The following is a 17,512-nucleotide window of genomic DNA, read 5'->3' as shown; positions in this document are numbered from 1 at the left end:
AGGTTTTTTCTCTCCTGCTCACTAGGCCCTCTTTGCTGTATAATTTCCACTATCGACAAGGCACAAATCAGGAGTGTGATGAAATACTCTTCATTTGCCTGGGTGAGTGCAGCTCCAACAACACTCAGGAAGCTCAACACCATCCAGGACAAAGCAGCCCGCTTGATTGGCACCCCATCCACCACCTTAAACATTCACTCCCTCCACCACCGGCGTACCGTGGCTGCAGCGTGTACCATCCACAAGAAGCACTGCAGCAACTCGCCAAGGCTTCTTCGAGAACACCTCCAAACTCACGACCTCTTCCACCTAGAAGGACAAGGGCAGCAGGTGCATGGGAACACCATCCCCTGAAAGTTCCCCTCCAAGTCACACCATCCTGACTTGAAAATATATCGCCGTTCCTTCATCGTCACTGGTTCAAAATCCTGGAACTCCCTCCCTAACAGCACTGTGGGAGTACCTTCACCACACGGATTGCAGCAGTTCAAGAAGGTGGCTCACCACCACCTTCTCAAGGACAACTAGGGATGGACAATAAATAATGACCTTGCCAGCGACACTCACATCCCCCGAATGAAAAAAATAATAATATTCCTCGGCTAAGAGGAGCAGGCAAGTGATTTTCCTACTGTAATCATCTGTCACACATTGGCCCAGAAATTCCATTTGCAGGCCACTCGCGGGCGGAGGGCTGCGATCTGGAAAAATAGAAACATAGAAACATAGAAGATAGGAGCAGGAGTAGGCCATTCGGCCCCTCGAGCCTGCTCCGCCATTCAATGCGATCATGGCTAATCATCCAAATTCAGTACCTGCTTTCTCCCCATACCCCTTGATCCCTTTAGCATTAAGAAATATATCCAACTCCTTCTTGAATATATTTAATGAATTGGCCTCTACTGCCTTCTGTGGTAGAGAATTCCACAGGTTCACCACTCTCTGGGTGAAGAAATTCCTCCTCATTTCTGTCCTAAATGGCCTATCCCTTATCCTTAGACTGTGACCTCTGGTTCTGGACTCCCCGACCATCGGGAACATCCTTCCTGCATCTAATCTGTCCAGTCCTGTCAGAATGTTATAAGTTTCAATGAGATCCCCTCTCATTCTTCTAAACTCCAGCGAGTACAAGCCCAATCGACCCAATTTCTCCTCATACGTCATTCCTGCCATCCCAGGTATCAGCCTGGTGAATCTTCGCTGAACTCCTTCCATGGCAAGAACATCCTTCCTCAGATAAGGCGACCAAAACTGCACACAATACTCAAGATGTGGTCTCACCAAGGCCCTGTACAACTGCAGCAAGACATCCTTGTTCCTGTACTCAAACCCTCTCGCTACGAAGGCCAACATACCATTTGCCTTCTTAACCGCCTGCTGCACCTGCATGCTTACCTTCAGCAACTGGTGTGCACAAGGACACCCAGGTCTCGTTGCACTTCCCCTTCTCCCAATCTATTGCCATTCAGATAATAATCTGCCTTCCTGTTTTTGCTACCAAAGTGGATAACCTCACATTTATCCACGTTCTATTGCATCTGCCATGCTTCTGCCCAATCACCCAACCTGTCCAAATCATCCTGGAGTTTCTCGGCATCCTCCTCACAGCACACACGTCCACCCAGCTTTGTGTCGTCTGCAAATTTGGAGATATTACATCTAGTTCCCTTGTCTAGATCATTAATATATATTGTGAATAGCTGGGGTCCAAGGACCGATCCCTGCAGTACCCCACTAGTCACTGCCTGCCACTCGGAAAAAGACCCGTTAATTCCAACTCTTTGCTTTCTGTCTGACAACCAGTTCTCTATCCAAGTCAATACCTTGCCCCCAATCCCATGTGCCTTAACTTTACACGCTAATCTCTTATGCGGGACCTTATCGAAAGCCTTCTGAAAGTCCAAATACACCACATCCACTGGTTCTCCCTTATCTATTTTACCAGTTACATCCTCAAAAAATTCCAGTAGATTAGTCAAGCACGATTTACCTTTTGTAAATCCATGTTGACTTTGTCCGATCCTGTCACTGTTTTCCAAGTGCTCTGCTATTACATCTTTTATAATGGACTCTAGCATTTTCCCCACTACCGATGTCAGGCTTACCGGTCTGTAATTCCCCGTTTTCTCTCTACCACCTTTTTTGAATAGTGGGGTAACATTAGCTACCCTCCAATCCATGGGTACTGTTCCAGATTCCATCGAATGTTGGAAGATGATCAACAATTCATCTATTATTTCTAGGGCCACTTCCTTAAGCACCCTAGGATGTAGATTATCAGGCCCTGGGGATTTATCGGCCTTCAATCCCATCAATTTCCTTAACACCATTCCCCTACAAATACTGATTTCTTTCTGTTCCTCCCTTTCATCAGACCCTATGTTCCCCGACATCTCTGGGAGGTTATTTGTGTCCTCCTTTGTGAATACAGAACCAAAATATGTATTTAATTGGTCTGCCATTTCTTTGTTCCCCATTATAAATTCCCCTGATTCTGACTGCAAGGGACCTACGCTTGACTTCACCAATCTTTTTCTCTTCACATATCTATAAAAGCTTTTACAGTCAGTTTTTATGTTCCCTGCAAGCTTACTCTCATATTCTATTTTCCCCTTCTTAATTAATCCCTTTGTCCTCCTTTGTTGAATCCTAAACTGCTCCCAATCCTCAGGTTTACTGCTTTTTCTGGCCAATTTATATGTCCTCTCCTTGGACCGGAGGGCTCCCGTTGCTGGGCCTCTCCAAACTGCCGATGCACAGGGCACACGTATCCCAGAGGTGCAGGCGGTTCGCAGCATCCCTGGGATCTCGTGGGCCATGGGGAGCCAATCAGAGAAGGGAATCTCTATTCATAGATTTGACAGGAAGACCTGTCAAATAGAGATCACCCCCAAAACAGATCGGAAATGCGGGTTTCCAGTGCATGCGCAGTGCATGCCTGAAACCGGCATTTCCGATGTCCCTACGGGTGAGTACACAGCATGTACACACCCGTAGGGAGCGGAATATCCAGCCCATTGTGATTGTACGGCTGGAGTAACTCATCCCATTTTCACTTCCTTTGCTGTTAAGAGGAATTTAACCTCCAATCTGCAACTTTGCTATGTCACAACTGAAATCAGTAATTCAGCATATGTGGAATCATGAGTGCTACCCTACATACTGCCACTCCATCATACGATGCATTGGTACACTGAAATACTGCTTCACTGGCAGTGGTTAAATACAATCTGAATTGTAAGAGAACATTATGAGTGTTAAAGTAAAATCTAGGGTGAACCATAGAATCACAGAATGGTTACAACATGGAAGAAGGCCATTCAACCTGTCGAGCCCATGCCGGCTCTCTGCAAGAGCACTTCAGCTAGTCCCACACCCCTGCCCTTTCCCCATAGCCCTGCAAATTTCTTTCCTTCAGATACTTATCCAACTCTCTTTTGAAAGCTGTGATTAAATCTGCCTCCACCACCCTTTCAGGCAGTGCATTTCAGATCTTAACCACTCGCTGCGAAAAAAGTTTTTTCTTATGTCGCCTTTGGTTCTTTTGCCAATCACCTTAAATCTGTGTCCTCTGGTTCTCGACCCCTCTGCCAATCGGAACAGTTTCCCTCTATCTACTCTGTCCAGACCCCTCATGATTTTGATCACCTCTATCAAATCTCCTCTCAATCTTCTCTGCTCCAAGGAGAACAACCCCAGCTTCTCCAGTCTATCAACGTAACTGAAGTCCCTCATTCCTGGAATCATTCTCGTAAATCTTCTCTGCACCCTCTCTAAGGCCTTCACATCCTTCCTAAAGTGTGCTGCCCAGAATAAGAACATAAGAACATAAGAAATAGGAGCAGGAATAGGCCACTTGGCCCCTCAAGCCTGCTCCGCCATTCAATAAGGTCATGGCTGATCTTGGGCTCAAAGCCACTTCCCCGCCCACTCCCCATAACCCTTCACTCCCTTATCTTGCAAAAATCTGTCTATTTCCATCTTAAATGTATTTAATGACCCAGCCTCCATGGCTCTCTGGGGCAGAGAATTCCACAGATTTACAACCTTCTGAGAGAAGAAATTCCTCCTCATCTCAGTTCTAAAAAGGCGACCCTTTATTCTAAAACAGTGCCCATGAGTTCTAGATTTCCCCACGAGGGGAAACATCCTCTCTGCATCTACCTTGTCGAGCCCCTTCAGTATCTTATATGTTTCAATAAGATCACCTCTCATTCTTCCAATTTCCAATGAGTATAGGCCAAGCCTGCTCAACCTTTCCTCATAAGTCAAACCCCTCATCTCTGGAATTAACCTAGTGAATCGTCTCTGAACTGCCTCCAATGCAAGTATATCCTTCCTTAAATAAGGAGACCAAAACTGTATGCAGTACTCAAGGTGTGGTCTCACCAATACCCTGTACAGTTGTAGCAGGACTTCCCTGCTTTTATACTCCAACCCCCTTAAAATAAAGGCCAACATTCCATTTGCCTTTTTGATTACTTGCTGTACCTGCATGCTAACTTTTGTGTTTCATGCACAAGGACCCCCAGGTCCCTCTGAAATGTAGCATTTTGTAATCTCTCTCCATTTAAATAATAATTAGCTTTTTTATTTTTCCTGCCAAAGTGTATAACCTCGCACTTTCCCACATTATATTCTGTCTGCCAAATGTTTGCCCACTCACTTAGCCTGTCTATATCCCTTTGCAGATTCTTTGAGTCCTCTGCACAACTTGCTTTCCCACCCATCTTTGTATCATCTGCAAACTTGGCTACATTACACTCGGTCACTTCATCCAAGTCATTAATGTAGAATGTAAATAGTTGAAGCCCCAGCACCGATCCCTGTGGCACCCCACTAGTTACTGTTTGCCAACCGGAAAATGACCCATTTATCCCGACTCTCTGCTTTCTGTTAGTTAGCCAATTCTCTATCCATGCTAATATATTACCCCCAATTCCACGAGCTCTTATCTTATGCAGTAATTTTTTATGTACACCTTATCGAATGCCTTCTGGAAATCCAAATACACCACATCCACTGGTTCACCTTTGTTCACTCTGCTGGTTACATCCTCAAAGAACTCCAGCAAATTTGTTAAACATGATTTTCCTTTCATAAAACTATGCTGACTCTGACTGCATTATGATTTTCCAAATGTCCTGCTACTGCTTCCTTAATGAAGGTCTCCAACATTTTCCCAACGACAGATGTTAGGCTAACTGGTCTATAGTTTCCTGCTTTCTGTCTCCCTCCTTTCTTAAATAGGGGTGTTACATTTGCGGTTTTCCAATCTGCTGTGACCTCTCCAGAGTCCAGGGAATTCTGGTATATTGCAACCAATGCATCCACTATCTCTGCAGCCACTCCTTTTAAGACCCTGAGATGCAGGCTATTTGGTCCAGGGGACTTGTCATCTTTTAGTCCCACTATTTTACCCAGTACTATTTCCTTAGTGATAGTGATTGTCTTTAGTTACCCCCTCCCTGTGGCCCCTTGATTATCCATTATTGGGATATTGTTAGTGTCTTCTACCGTGAAGACAGATACAAAATATTTGTTCAGAGTCTCTGCCATTTTCCCGTTCCCCATGATTAATTCCCCAGTCTCATCCTCTAAGGGACCAACGTTTACTTTAGCTACCCTCTTCCTTTTTATATACCTGTAGAAGATCTTACTATCTGTTTTAATGTTTCTTGCCAGTTTACTCTCATAATTCATCTTCTCTCTCTTTATTATTTTTTTAGTCATCCTTTGCTGGTTTTTAAAAATTTCCCAATCCTCTGGTCTCCCACCAATCTTGGCAACATTGTATGCCTTCATTTTCAATTTGATACCATCCTTTACTTCCTTAGTTAGCCATGGATGGTGCTCCCTTCTCTTAAAATCTTTCTTTCTCACTGGCATATATTTTACCCTTTAATTTATTTTTCCAGTCCACTTTAGCCAGTTCTGCCCTAATGCCATTGCAATTGCCTTTGTTTAAGATCAGGACAATGGTTTGAGATATGACTTTCTCACCCTCCAACTGAATTTGAAATTCAACCATGCTATGATCACTCTTTCCTAGAGGATCCTTTACTATGAGATCATTTATTAATTCTGTCTCATTACACAGTACCAGATCCAAGATAGCCTGCTCCCTGGTTGGTTCCATTACATACTGTTCTAGGAAACCATCCCGGATGCACTCTATGAACTCCTCCTCAAGGCTACCATGGCCAATTTGATTTGTCCAATCAATATGGAGATTTAAATCACCCATGATTATTACCGTACCTTTTTTACAGGCCTCCATTATTTGTTGATTTATACTCTGTCCAACAGTATTCCTACTGTTCGGGGGCCTGTAGACTACGCCCACCAGAGACTTTTTCCCTTTATTATTTTTTATCTCCACCCAAACCGATTCTACATCTTGATCTTCTGAGCCAATATCACTTCTCACCAATGCACCGATCCCATCCTTTACCAACAAAGCCACCCCACCTCCCTTTGCTTTCTGTCTATCCTCCCGAATTGTCAAATACCATGGAATATTCCGTTCCCAGCCCTGATCACCTTGCAACCACGTCTTTGTAATGGCGATCAGATCATAACCATTTGTATCTATTTGTGCTGTCAACTCATCTATCTTGTTACGAATGCTGCGTGCATACAGATATAGAGCTTTTAACTTTATCTTTTTACCATTTCTCCTTGTTTTGGCCCCATTTTCTGTTGCACTCTTATTTTTAAACATTCTGTCCCTTCCTGTCACACTCTGGTTATTTTTCCCCCAACTCTATCCTGCTCTGTTGCTTTCTCATTTCTCATTGGCTTTTTAAATTCCCACTCACCTGAATCCTCCCCCCCCCCCCGCTATTTAGTTTAAAGCCCTCTCTACAGTCCTAGTTATTTGATTCGCCAGGACTCTAGCCCTAGCATGGTTCAAGTGAAGCCCGTCCAAATGGAACAGCTCCCTCTTATCCCAGTACTGATGCCAGTGCCCCACAAATCGAAACCCATTTCTCCCACACCAGTCTTTGAGCCACTCGTTCATTTCTCTGATCTTATTTACCCTATGCAAATTCACTCATGGCTCAGGTAGTAATCCAGAGATTATTACCTTTGTGGTTCTCCTGTTGGGGCTGAACCAGTGTTTTATACAGGTTCATCATAATTTCCACACTTGTGTACTCTATACCTCTATTCATGAAGCCCAGGATCCCGTAAGCCTTTTTAACTGCTTTCTCAACCTGCCTTGTTACCTTCAACGATTTGTGCACACAAACCCCCAGGTCTCTCTGTTCGTGCACTCCCTTCAGGATTGTACCATTTAGTTTATATGTCCTCTCCTCATTCTTTCTACCAAAATTTATCACTTCACACTTTTCTGCGTTAAATTTCATCTGCCACGTGTCTTCTTGAAGTCTATCTCTCTCCTCCTCACTGTTCACTATACTTCCAAGTTTTGTGTCATTTGCAAATTTTGAAACTGTGCCCTGCTACCCCCATGTCCAAGTCATTAATATATATGAAGAAAAGCAGTGGTCCTAGAACCGACCCCTGGGGAACACCACTGTATACTTTCCACCAGTCCGAAAAACAACCATTCACCACTACTTTCTGTTTCCTATCACTTAGCCAATTCCATATCCATGCTGCCACTGTCCCTTTTATTCCATGGGTTTCAGCTTTGTTGGCAAGCCTATTATGTGGCACTTTGTCGAACGCCTTTTGGAAATCCATGTACACTACGTCACTTGCATTACCCTCATCAACCCTCTCTGTTGCCTCATCAAAGAACTCAATCAAGTTAGTTAAACGCAATTTGCCTTTAACAAATCCATACTGGCATTCCTTAATTAATCCACACTTGTCCAAGTGTCTGTTAATTTTGTCCCAGATTACTGTTTCTAAAGCTTCCCCACTACCAAGGTCAAACTGACTGGCCTGTAGTTGCTTTTTTGAACAATGATGTAACATTTGCAATTCTCCAGTCCTTTGGCACCACCCCTCGTATCTAAGGAGGTTTTGGAATATTATGGCCAGTACCTCCGCAATTTCCTCCCTCAATTCCCTCAGCATCCTAGGATGCATCCCTTCCACTCCTGGTGACTTGTCTACTTTAAGTACAGCCAGTCTTTCTAATATCTCTTTATCAATTTTTATCCTATCAAGTATCTCCACTACCTCCTCCATTACTATGTCTATGGCAGCATCCTCTTCCTTGGTGAAGACAGATGCAAAGTACTTGTTTAGTCCCTCAGCCATACCCTCTGCCTCAATGCACATGCCTCCTTTTTGGTCCAGAATCAGCCCCACCCCTCCTCTTACTACCCATTTACTATTTATATGCCTATAGCAGACTTTTGGGTTACCCTTTATGTTGGCTGCCTTTCTATTCTCATACCCTCTCTTTGCCCCGCTTGTTTTCTTTTTCACTTCTCCTCTGACCTTTCTATATATAGCCTGATTCTCAGATGTATTTGCAAACTGATATCTGTCATACGCACTCTTTTTCTGCTTCATCATATTCTCTATCTGTTTCGTCATCCAGGGAGCCCTGACTTTAGTTGCCCTGCCTTTCCTCCTAGTGGGAATGTACCTCAACTGTACCTGAACTTTTTCCTCTTTAAAGGCAGCCCATTGTTCCACTACAGTTTTGCCTGCCAATCTTTGATTCCAGTTTACCCGGGCCAGATCCGTTCTCATCCCACTGAAATTGGCCATCCCTCAGTTAAACATTTTTACTCTAGATTGCTCCCTGTCCTTTTCCATGACTAATCTAAACCTTAGGCTACTATGATCACTGTTCCCTAAATTTTCACCTACTGAAAATTGGGGGGTGATTTTCACTCAGAAGTCGGGGTTGTAGTCCCGCCTCCATCGAGATGCGGCCAATCCACGCGATTTTAAATTGATTGACCTTGTTGAGCCTGTCCAGCGGGCTCAGCAGGCCAATTAAGGGCCACCCGGCAACAGGTGACATCACAGACTGAAATTTCATCTGTCAAGACGTTTTGACAGATGAAATATCAGTGTTTCACAGCTGTTTGAAGCTGTCAAACACTGACAGTCTTACTTCTAACCTGAGTCCTTCTACACAGACTCAGTTAGAAATCTCTCCGATACAGAAAGCTGCAGGCTGTCACTTTTGACAGTTCGCAGCCGTTCTGCTTTCTGTGCCGGTTAGATGATGGACTCCCGAAACCTAGAGGAAGGAAGGCTAAAAAGGTAAGTACAGGTCATTTAAACTTCTTTACATACTTTAGACACACCAAACACACTTACCTTTGCACTCATGCACCCATCACTCACCTGAACACCGACATCTCGACCCCTCAAAGTCCTTCAACCCGACGGCCCGCCTCCTCTAACTTGGCGTGGTTTGGAGCCGTCGGGAATCCCACACTTCAAGTTTAAAATAGAGATTAGGCTAAAAACTGCCTGTTAACTACCTGTTAACAGGCAGTTAATTGTCACTAATCCCTTCCCGCCTCGGGTAGACGGGTCCCAGTGCGGGGCAGGTACCCGCCTCCTTTGAAATTTACATGGAGGCGGGTTTGGGGCGGGATGGTATCGGGACCCCCGAATTCGGGACTTTAACCCCCCGCACACCTCCAATCCCGACTCCATGGGTCAGTTAAAATCGAGGCCTTGCTATTCACCTGCTGACACTTGCATATTACTGGAACTACAGTTTGGCTTTTAATTCTGACGAATTCTGAGTTCTGATGAAGGGTCATCGACCTGACATGTTAACTCTGTTTCTCTCTCCACAGGTGCTGCCTGACCTGCTGAATATTTCCAGTATTTTCTGTTTTTATTTTGGCTTTTAATCTGTTGTGTTTATCAGGCACTGTGCCCTTTCTGCCTTCATCTTAATTGCCATGCAATTTCTATGGCTAAGGTCATTTGAATACATCATTAAAAATGTTGCTGTGCTGGAAATTAAACAGTTTTATGCTGAGGAAGTGGAGTAATCTCTGAAAAGTCATGATTCAGGAATAGGTTTGTACTCCAAAAGAACTGAACAACACCCTACCAGTCCATGCAGAGACCAATCACTGCTTAATCAGGTTGCTGTGAACCTGTTCCAAAATGTCACTATACAGAATTAGGAATCATTTTACCCTGTCAGAGTGCACCTGCACATAAAATTAAAGCTCTATAATTATTCTGTTAGTTTAGTATTATCATGCATAGTCGTCAAACATCAATGCACTGGCAGGTAATTCTTTTCACATCAATTTAAAGTGAGTGTTCTTTCTACTATACATGGGGTTAATGTGCAAGGGGATTGATTATTAATTCAGCCTTTATATGTTAAAGAGTTTTCTATCAGATGCAGTTATAAAGCGTCAAAAGTTAAATTAATAGTTAAATTATCTATACATACGATAAAGGCCCTGATTATAAAGTGGTGTCGGGAATGGAGCGTGTGCTTCCCGTAGAGGACAAAAAGTCCAAGGAGTCTGGGGACGCAGAGGCCCGGCAGATCTTAATAGCAGTCCCACCTGAAACGGCCAGATCCACTACCTGGCCGACGGGCAGGTGGGACTGGGAATTTGGCGGCAGGAGGCCACAGCCGGGGACCTGTAGGAACTCCTGCTCCTCATGACCCACAAAGAAACCTAAAATAAAAAAGTTCAGATTTACTTGCTGGGCCTTTGCTGGCCCACAATCGTCTGGCCTGACGTCACAGCTGCCAACAACTAATATTGCACTCAGGCCCCAATGACATCATCGGGACCCGATCTGCATATTTAAAGAAGGATGCCATTTCCTTCCTGCAGGTGTCGCACTCGCCTGCTCAAAAGAGCAGGTTAAGCAGCTCACAGCGGGAAGGCAGCGTGATCAGAGGGGTTAAGTGATTGGCCTCATTTTAACTGCCCCCCCTGCCTGGTTTCCCCCAGACGGGGGGGGAGGGGGGGGTTTAAAATTGGGGCCATAAAAGCAATTTTACACTCATTGTTATAACCAAAAGAACCAAATATAGAAGAATTTAAATCTCTATTCTCTCACCATTAAGTATGAAAAATACTGCAGGGAAAACATTTATTTTGATATAGGTAAGATTTACAAAGATCTGGAATAATAAGAATCATAGAATGTTACAGCACAGAAACAGGCCATTTGGCCCATCAAATTTGATCTGGTGTTTTTCTCCACATGAGCCAACTAGTTTAATCCCACTTTCCTGGTCGCTCCCCATACTCTTTAATAGAGGGTCACTTTAAAATGAGTAGATTCCTGTGGTGTTGCTGACGGGTAGTTTGCAGCATGTACTGTATATGTGACCTGTACCGAGCTGATGTTACCACTTTGTTTCTCATCAAGATCTTGTAGTTCTTTATCAAGAGGTTCATTTATCCATTGGGGCGGGCATGGAGACTGGGAGCACTTGGCTTTCCAGACACCAAATGTGTGGGGGAGACCTCACTACTACAGTGGCTCATATGATTGTCTTGGAGATGACTGGTGTACATGGCCACATCAAGAAGTTTGGGGACCTAAGAATGATTGCTCTTTGTTTGCCTAGCTCTGTTACTTTCTCCTTTTCTCTGTTACTCTCATTCCTTCTGTATTTTTCTCAATTCTCTTCCAGTGTCTCTGTTTCTCTTTTTTGTCAGTCTCTTCCTATTTCTCTGTTACTGTCCCCATTTCTCTCTGTGTTGATATCTCTTATTACTCTCTCGCTGCTCTGGGTACTTCCTCTGTTACTCCAGCAATCTCTGCCAATTCTATCATTTTCCTTCAGTGATCTGCAATGACTGCCAATTGCTCCAGTTATCGCTCCCAAGAGAGACCACAGCTACAGGAACTGGGAATGAGGTTGTAGGTAGAAAAGAATGGGAGAGAGCAAATGGGAGAGTGGGGAATGGCCACAGCTAGCATTGGAGAGTTGGGATAGACAGAGGCATCATGACAGACAGAACCACATGCCTCTAATCTGCTGCACATCTGCAAGCATTCTTTACATCGGGCCTTTAGATGTCAGCCCTGAGATAAACTGGACCCTGGAGTTCAGGGATGGAGTCAAATGAGCTGCAAGCTGGGGTTGAGGACATTGATTTTGCTTGGGAGAGGAGTCAGGGACCAGACTGAAAGGTAGGATAAAGAAGTTTATGGATAAATTTGTAATCTTTTGCGAATTATTACTGAGATTACTGGGGTTGTTCTCCTTAGAGCAGGGAAGGTTAAGGGAAGATTTAATAGAGGTGTTCAAAATTATGCAGGGTTTTGGTAGACAGGGAGAAATTGTTTCCACTGGCAGGAGGGACGGAAACCAGTGGACACAGACTTAAGATAATTGGCAAAGGAACCAGGAGGGAGTTGAGAATTTTTTTTACACAGCGAGTTGTTATGATCTGGAATACACTGCCCAAAAGGGTGGTGGAAGCAGTTTCAAAAGGGAACTGGGTATATACTTGAAAAAAAAGGGCAGGGCTGTGGGGAAAGAGCAGGGGAGTAGGACTAATTGGATAAATCTTCCAAAGAGCCGGCAGAGGGAGGATGCCTGTGCTGTATGAACCTATGATTAAATATTTTATGTTAATTGTGTGATAAAGATTTTTTGGGGGGAATTTATTTTCTTGGTAGACTATGGTTTGTTATTTTTCTGACTGAAGCCATCCGAAATGACAATGCATAAATGGTTTGGAATCCCATTGTTCCATGGTTTGGAGATCTGAGACCGGGACAATGGACTCCAGGATTTGATTGACTGAAATTCTAGGATGTGATTGGTTGAAGGGATTTTGCAATCTGATTGGTGGGACTCCAGGCTATCACACAGACATAGTTAAATCTGAAGGGATTAAAGTCGACAGCGGTGCAGTTTAGCAACGATATAATATAAGCATCTTTTGAGACCACTGTTGGACAAATGAGTGCCCCATAAAGACACTTGCATTTAGATTTATAACTATTATCGATAGAAATTGTTTAATTTCTACACTCTGTCCATAATTGATCTTGAATTCACCTTGTGCACAAGCTAAACCCTCTCTTCTTAAAAAAAAAACAGATTATATATCCCCACAAATGTCTGCACCTGACAACATAAGCGCACACGATTTCTGGACCCGACCACACACTTCGAAAGATACGCGACCAATTTATCACAAACGAATGATTCCAAAGCAGACCCAAGCCACAAATTCTGTGCATAACTTTCTCAGCCAGCGTCAAGTGCTGCACATTTAGTGACTTAACCATACAATGTTATACTTCCTTTTCATGACAGCATTGAGTGTTTAAATGAACTCGTGATCTGTTGGCCTCTGTACCGTCAGGGTCTCTGCATATCGCCACCAAAGAAAAGTTTTATGAAAGTTTCGCAAGACTTTGGAATAGAAAAGTCCGACTTGAAAGAGCACACTGCTGAAGCGTCTTACAGTGGGAAGCCTCGCTGGCACTGCGAAACCCTGATCTGCAAACAGTAGGCTGCGAAAGGTCAGTGCAGTTGGTAGGAGTTGTTGCCAGCCAGTGAACTGTGACAAATGTTCTTGTGAAGTTTCAAGTTCCTTTATCTGTGGACCTTGATATCCCGCAATTTACCAACACCCGCGTAATATATACACCTCCCAAATATTACAGCGCGGCCGGAGGGGGGAAACAATCACCAAGTCGGAGAGAAATGAATCGGCAGTTTAATCAATATGGTCATCTCTCGATTATTACCGTAAAAGTTTCACCTCTTTGGGAATTTGTTGCTGTGAAAACAAAAAAAGGGCGAGATAGCGAGCGGTAGCTGGGACTCGGGAAGCTTGGTCTTACCTGAAGAAGAGTTTGGAGAAGGCATTGGCTTTTTCTATGGGTGATCTCTGCATTGTTGCCCGGTGAAGAGTTTCGAGTACCTGAGAGCAGAGTCTGCCGGCACCCCACCTTATTAACTCTGCCTGGTGATGTCACTGCTCAGCCCAGAGAGAGAGAGAGGGAGAGAGAGAGAGAGAGAGAGCCACAAGGTTGTCAGCTGTACACCTTCTCTCAATAACAAAACGTCTTTTCCCCCTAGAACTTAAATTGCTGCAAATTGTTGTCCATTTCTCTATAATCATTAACAACTGTAGGAGAACAACTCGAAAATGTTGTGACTTTTTATTAATGGTTAGCAGACCTATATACATTGTCAGACACCCATGTGGATGCTATTACTGCTTATGTTCTAGTCAGTATATACAATAGTATAGTTTATTAATGAAATGTGGTTGGTTTATATTTTCCCATTGCAGCTCCGGGAGATACCCATTCCACACCCCTCGGCCTGTCAGTAGCGTTGGGAGAGCGAGTCTCCACTTAACATGTGTTCTCTTGTATGTTCCTTACTTTTTTGCCTAAGTCTCTTACACCGACATTAGGCTGTTGATTCAAGATACACGAACTCTAACTTTTTGTACCATTCTAAGGCGTGGAAGTCGAGTCCTGCAGTGCTTGATGTGTTTTATTAACAAAGCATTCTCGATAGATTCAGCCTGCCTGTGCCAACGGGTCTGATGGTTAAGCAGCAACGCGCTTGCAAATCAGGCCCACAAGACACTTCATGTGTGAACCAGGTTTGTAATCATTCATTGGTTTGCTATCTCGACGGAAAACAAAGCAAATATATGGCTTCCCTTTTATTGAGGAGTTTATCAAGAGGCAATAAATAAATCTAATTGTATCAGCATTCACAGAGATGACTGCACATTTCTAAAGGGCAACAGGAGTGTTTTACAACCAACAGCGAGACCGATACAACAACACAATTACAACCGGTTTAAGCCAAGCGGGGAATGATGTTTTTCTAACTAAAATAAAGTTGCTTTTCCCTTTTGATGGAGTTCACGAATTCCCCCAGCCACGGTCTGTGGTAGTACTATTCTAAGATGCTTCCTGAAAGATGAAATCGATCCCATTTTACCAATAAAATGAGATGAGGCGATTTAAAGGGCCCTTTCCCTATCGCTGCCTTTGAATGGTACTAGCCGGGGAGTCCCATCACCCTACGAATACTGTTCAAAACTTATACTAGAAGTTTTGAGTTTTGTTTTCATATTGCTCCTGGACACTTGTATCTATTATCTTATTCAGCTGACGTTAGGTGTTTTCATTTTCAGCAGGAATTCCCCATGGGCAAGCATGTCCGAACTGGCGAGTTTCATTCAATGTTATGTATTTGTGCCCGTGCTATTCCCGGGACTGGAACGGTTTCCAGGAGCAAGAATCTGCAGACAATTCCATTGCCATATCTAAGGAGAAGTCAGTGTGAGGGAGAATCGCAGAGCTTTATCCAGGCACTGTACAAACACACCGAGACAGTGCTGGGTGAGTGTCGCCGGTAACACGAAGGTCAATTCACTTAATTTAAACTTGAAGTTTAGTTTAGTTTCCTGTCTTGTTTCTGTTGTTCTCACAATGTTTTCCAGCAGTCGAAGAGAACACTTGAATACAGGTTTAAAGACACTTTTACTTCTCTGTTTTACTAGCGGATCTAATCCCCACTTCGGAATGGGCAGACTCACCATGTGAGCACACATTTCAGGACACACATTTAGGGGGAGATGCCTTCAAAGGCAGTTTAAAGTGTGATTTTACAAGGACTGGCGCAAATACAACAGCCGACCCCGGTGACCCGTGACAGAATGCGCTGAAGTGATGAGAATAAATGTGTAGGTGTTCCAGGTAAACCGGTAGCAGATAGTTGTCCTGTTATAGCATCTGATGTTTCTGTATATGTTTATAAAAGCTGTAAACCTATGATCGCGGCTTGTAATCAAACTGTCTTAACAAGTCTGCTGCATCTCTGAAGAACAACTCTTTAAAGCAATCCTGTTGGTTATTAAGAACTCTCCCTTTCTAATGTTGGATTTGCTCAAGAGATTACAAACAGTGAACAATCCCTGGCGAATTTTGGTATGTATTAAATTACGTTTTTTTGGGGGGGGCGGATACAATGGACAAATCAAAATAAATGTTATGAATTGCTCTGGCGATTATATCTTTGTTATATGTGTTCATTATTAAGTAATCGATTCACACTTTGGGCAGACTGGATTCTCCTTGTAATGAGATGTACATTATAACTTAGGGATTGTGCATTAGTCTCAATAAATACTGCAGCGGCGATCGCCCAGAACTGTTGTCCAGCCCTTTAATGAACGTGGCCGGGAGAGTTGCTGTGGTTCTTAGTTCTTCACAGCAGCACGAGCGGACCAGCAAACATTCAGCTCTCTTAGCTTTAATGAGCCGTTACTTCCAAATAGTGTTTGAAAACATTTCGGATTATCACTGGCAATGCCTGAATAATCTTACCAGAATGTTCGTTTCCGTATGTGCTAAGATCGAACGGTTAGAGTTAAAATGACAGAAGACGTAAATGGGGCTGTAAAGTATCCGGATCAGATTGGTTCAGGGGTTAGTTATTCCACACAGTTCAAGGTATTCAGAGAAAAGGAAAAACATACTTGCATTTATATAGCGCCTTTCACATCCTCAGGACGTCCCAAGGCGCTTTACAGCCAAAGAAGTACTTTCCCCCCCAACTGTTCTAATGTAGGAAACGGGGCAGCCAATTTGCGCAGTGCAATCACCACAAATACTGTAAACAAGCTGGGAAAGCAGTGAATCGTGGAAAATAAACCCAAACCACATGGGCCTCCATATGAGCCTGTATCTAATGTGAGTTCTGTAGCCCACGGCCCGCCATACTGAGTGTCTTCTGCACTGTTACATCATTTTTGCCAAGACGACCTTTCAGTAAATGAGATGTTTCACTAAGTCAGTGGCTGTTTAACTGGGCTGGACCTAGATTACATGATGGGTATTACATTTTGAATTAAATAGAGATCACAGCGCAGGAGCAAGGCTGGAAGATGAGCCCTAACCTTTGAATTACAACAACAACAACTCGTATTTATATAGCGCCTTTAAACGTCGCAAGGCGCTTCACGGGAGTGTTACAGAGGACAACGGAAGGGGAGTGAAATATTTTAAAAGGCATAAAAACAGAAAATGCAGGAAATACTCAGCAGGTCAGGCAGCATTTGTGGAGAGAGAAACAGTTGACATAACTCTCTTGCTCGCTCCACAGGTGCTGCCTGACCTGCTGAGTATTTCCAGCATTTTCTGTTTTTACTTCAGGTTTCCAGCATCCGCAGTATTTTGCTTTTTGTATTTTATAAGGCAATTGGGCGCGATGTCAGAACCTTGATACTATGACAACCGAAAAACAGCAGGGAGCATTGTTGGTGAGCAACTGTTAATGTTGGTTTGAGGATCCCGTTGTGGTTGCAGCTGGTGCCAGAGCTGGGCGATAGGGGTGAAGGGCAGACCCCTGACACACTGCCCCTCCGAGAAGCTGAGGTATGAGAAGTGCTTCCTGAAGACTCGCTGTGAGTATGGTCTGCTGCACAGTGCCCTCCTCCTCCCTCTTCCAGCTGCTCCGGCTCTTTTCTGTCTTCATTGCTGCTCCCCCTCCTCCTGCAGCACTAAATGCAGACCTACCAGACTGTAATAATCAGTTTGCAAAGCAGACCAGCGCCAGCAAAAGTTGTTCCCAGAC

At 43.8% G+C, this 17,512-nt stretch overlaps 1 protein-coding gene across 1 annotated transcript in view; it reads right to left on the bottom strand.

Moving 5' to 3' along the window:
• cftr (CF transmembrane conductance regulator) overlaps positions 1–13,849 on the bottom strand; it is a 178,303-nt gene extending 164,454 nt beyond the window's left edge. The window contains exon 1 of the mRNA XM_086009187.1: positions 13,750–13,849. Within this exon, the coding sequence (XP_085865313.1) occupies positions 13,750–13,802 (53 nt within the window). The 5' untranslated portion in view covers positions 13,803–13,849. The remainder of the gene's footprint in view (positions 1–13,749) is intronic.
• Between the last annotated feature and the right edge of the window lie 3,663 nt (positions 13,850–17,512).

This window comes from Somniosus microcephalus, chromosome 16, assembly GCF_052327205.1.
Source record: "Somniosus microcephalus isolate GS21.2 chromosome 16, FLI_Smic_1.0, whole genome shotgun sequence".
Lineage (NCBI taxonomy): Eukaryota > Metazoa > Chordata > Chondrichthyes > Squaliformes > Somniosidae > Somniosus > Somniosus microcephalus.
This window is presented reverse-complemented; position numbering and strand designations above follow the sequence as displayed.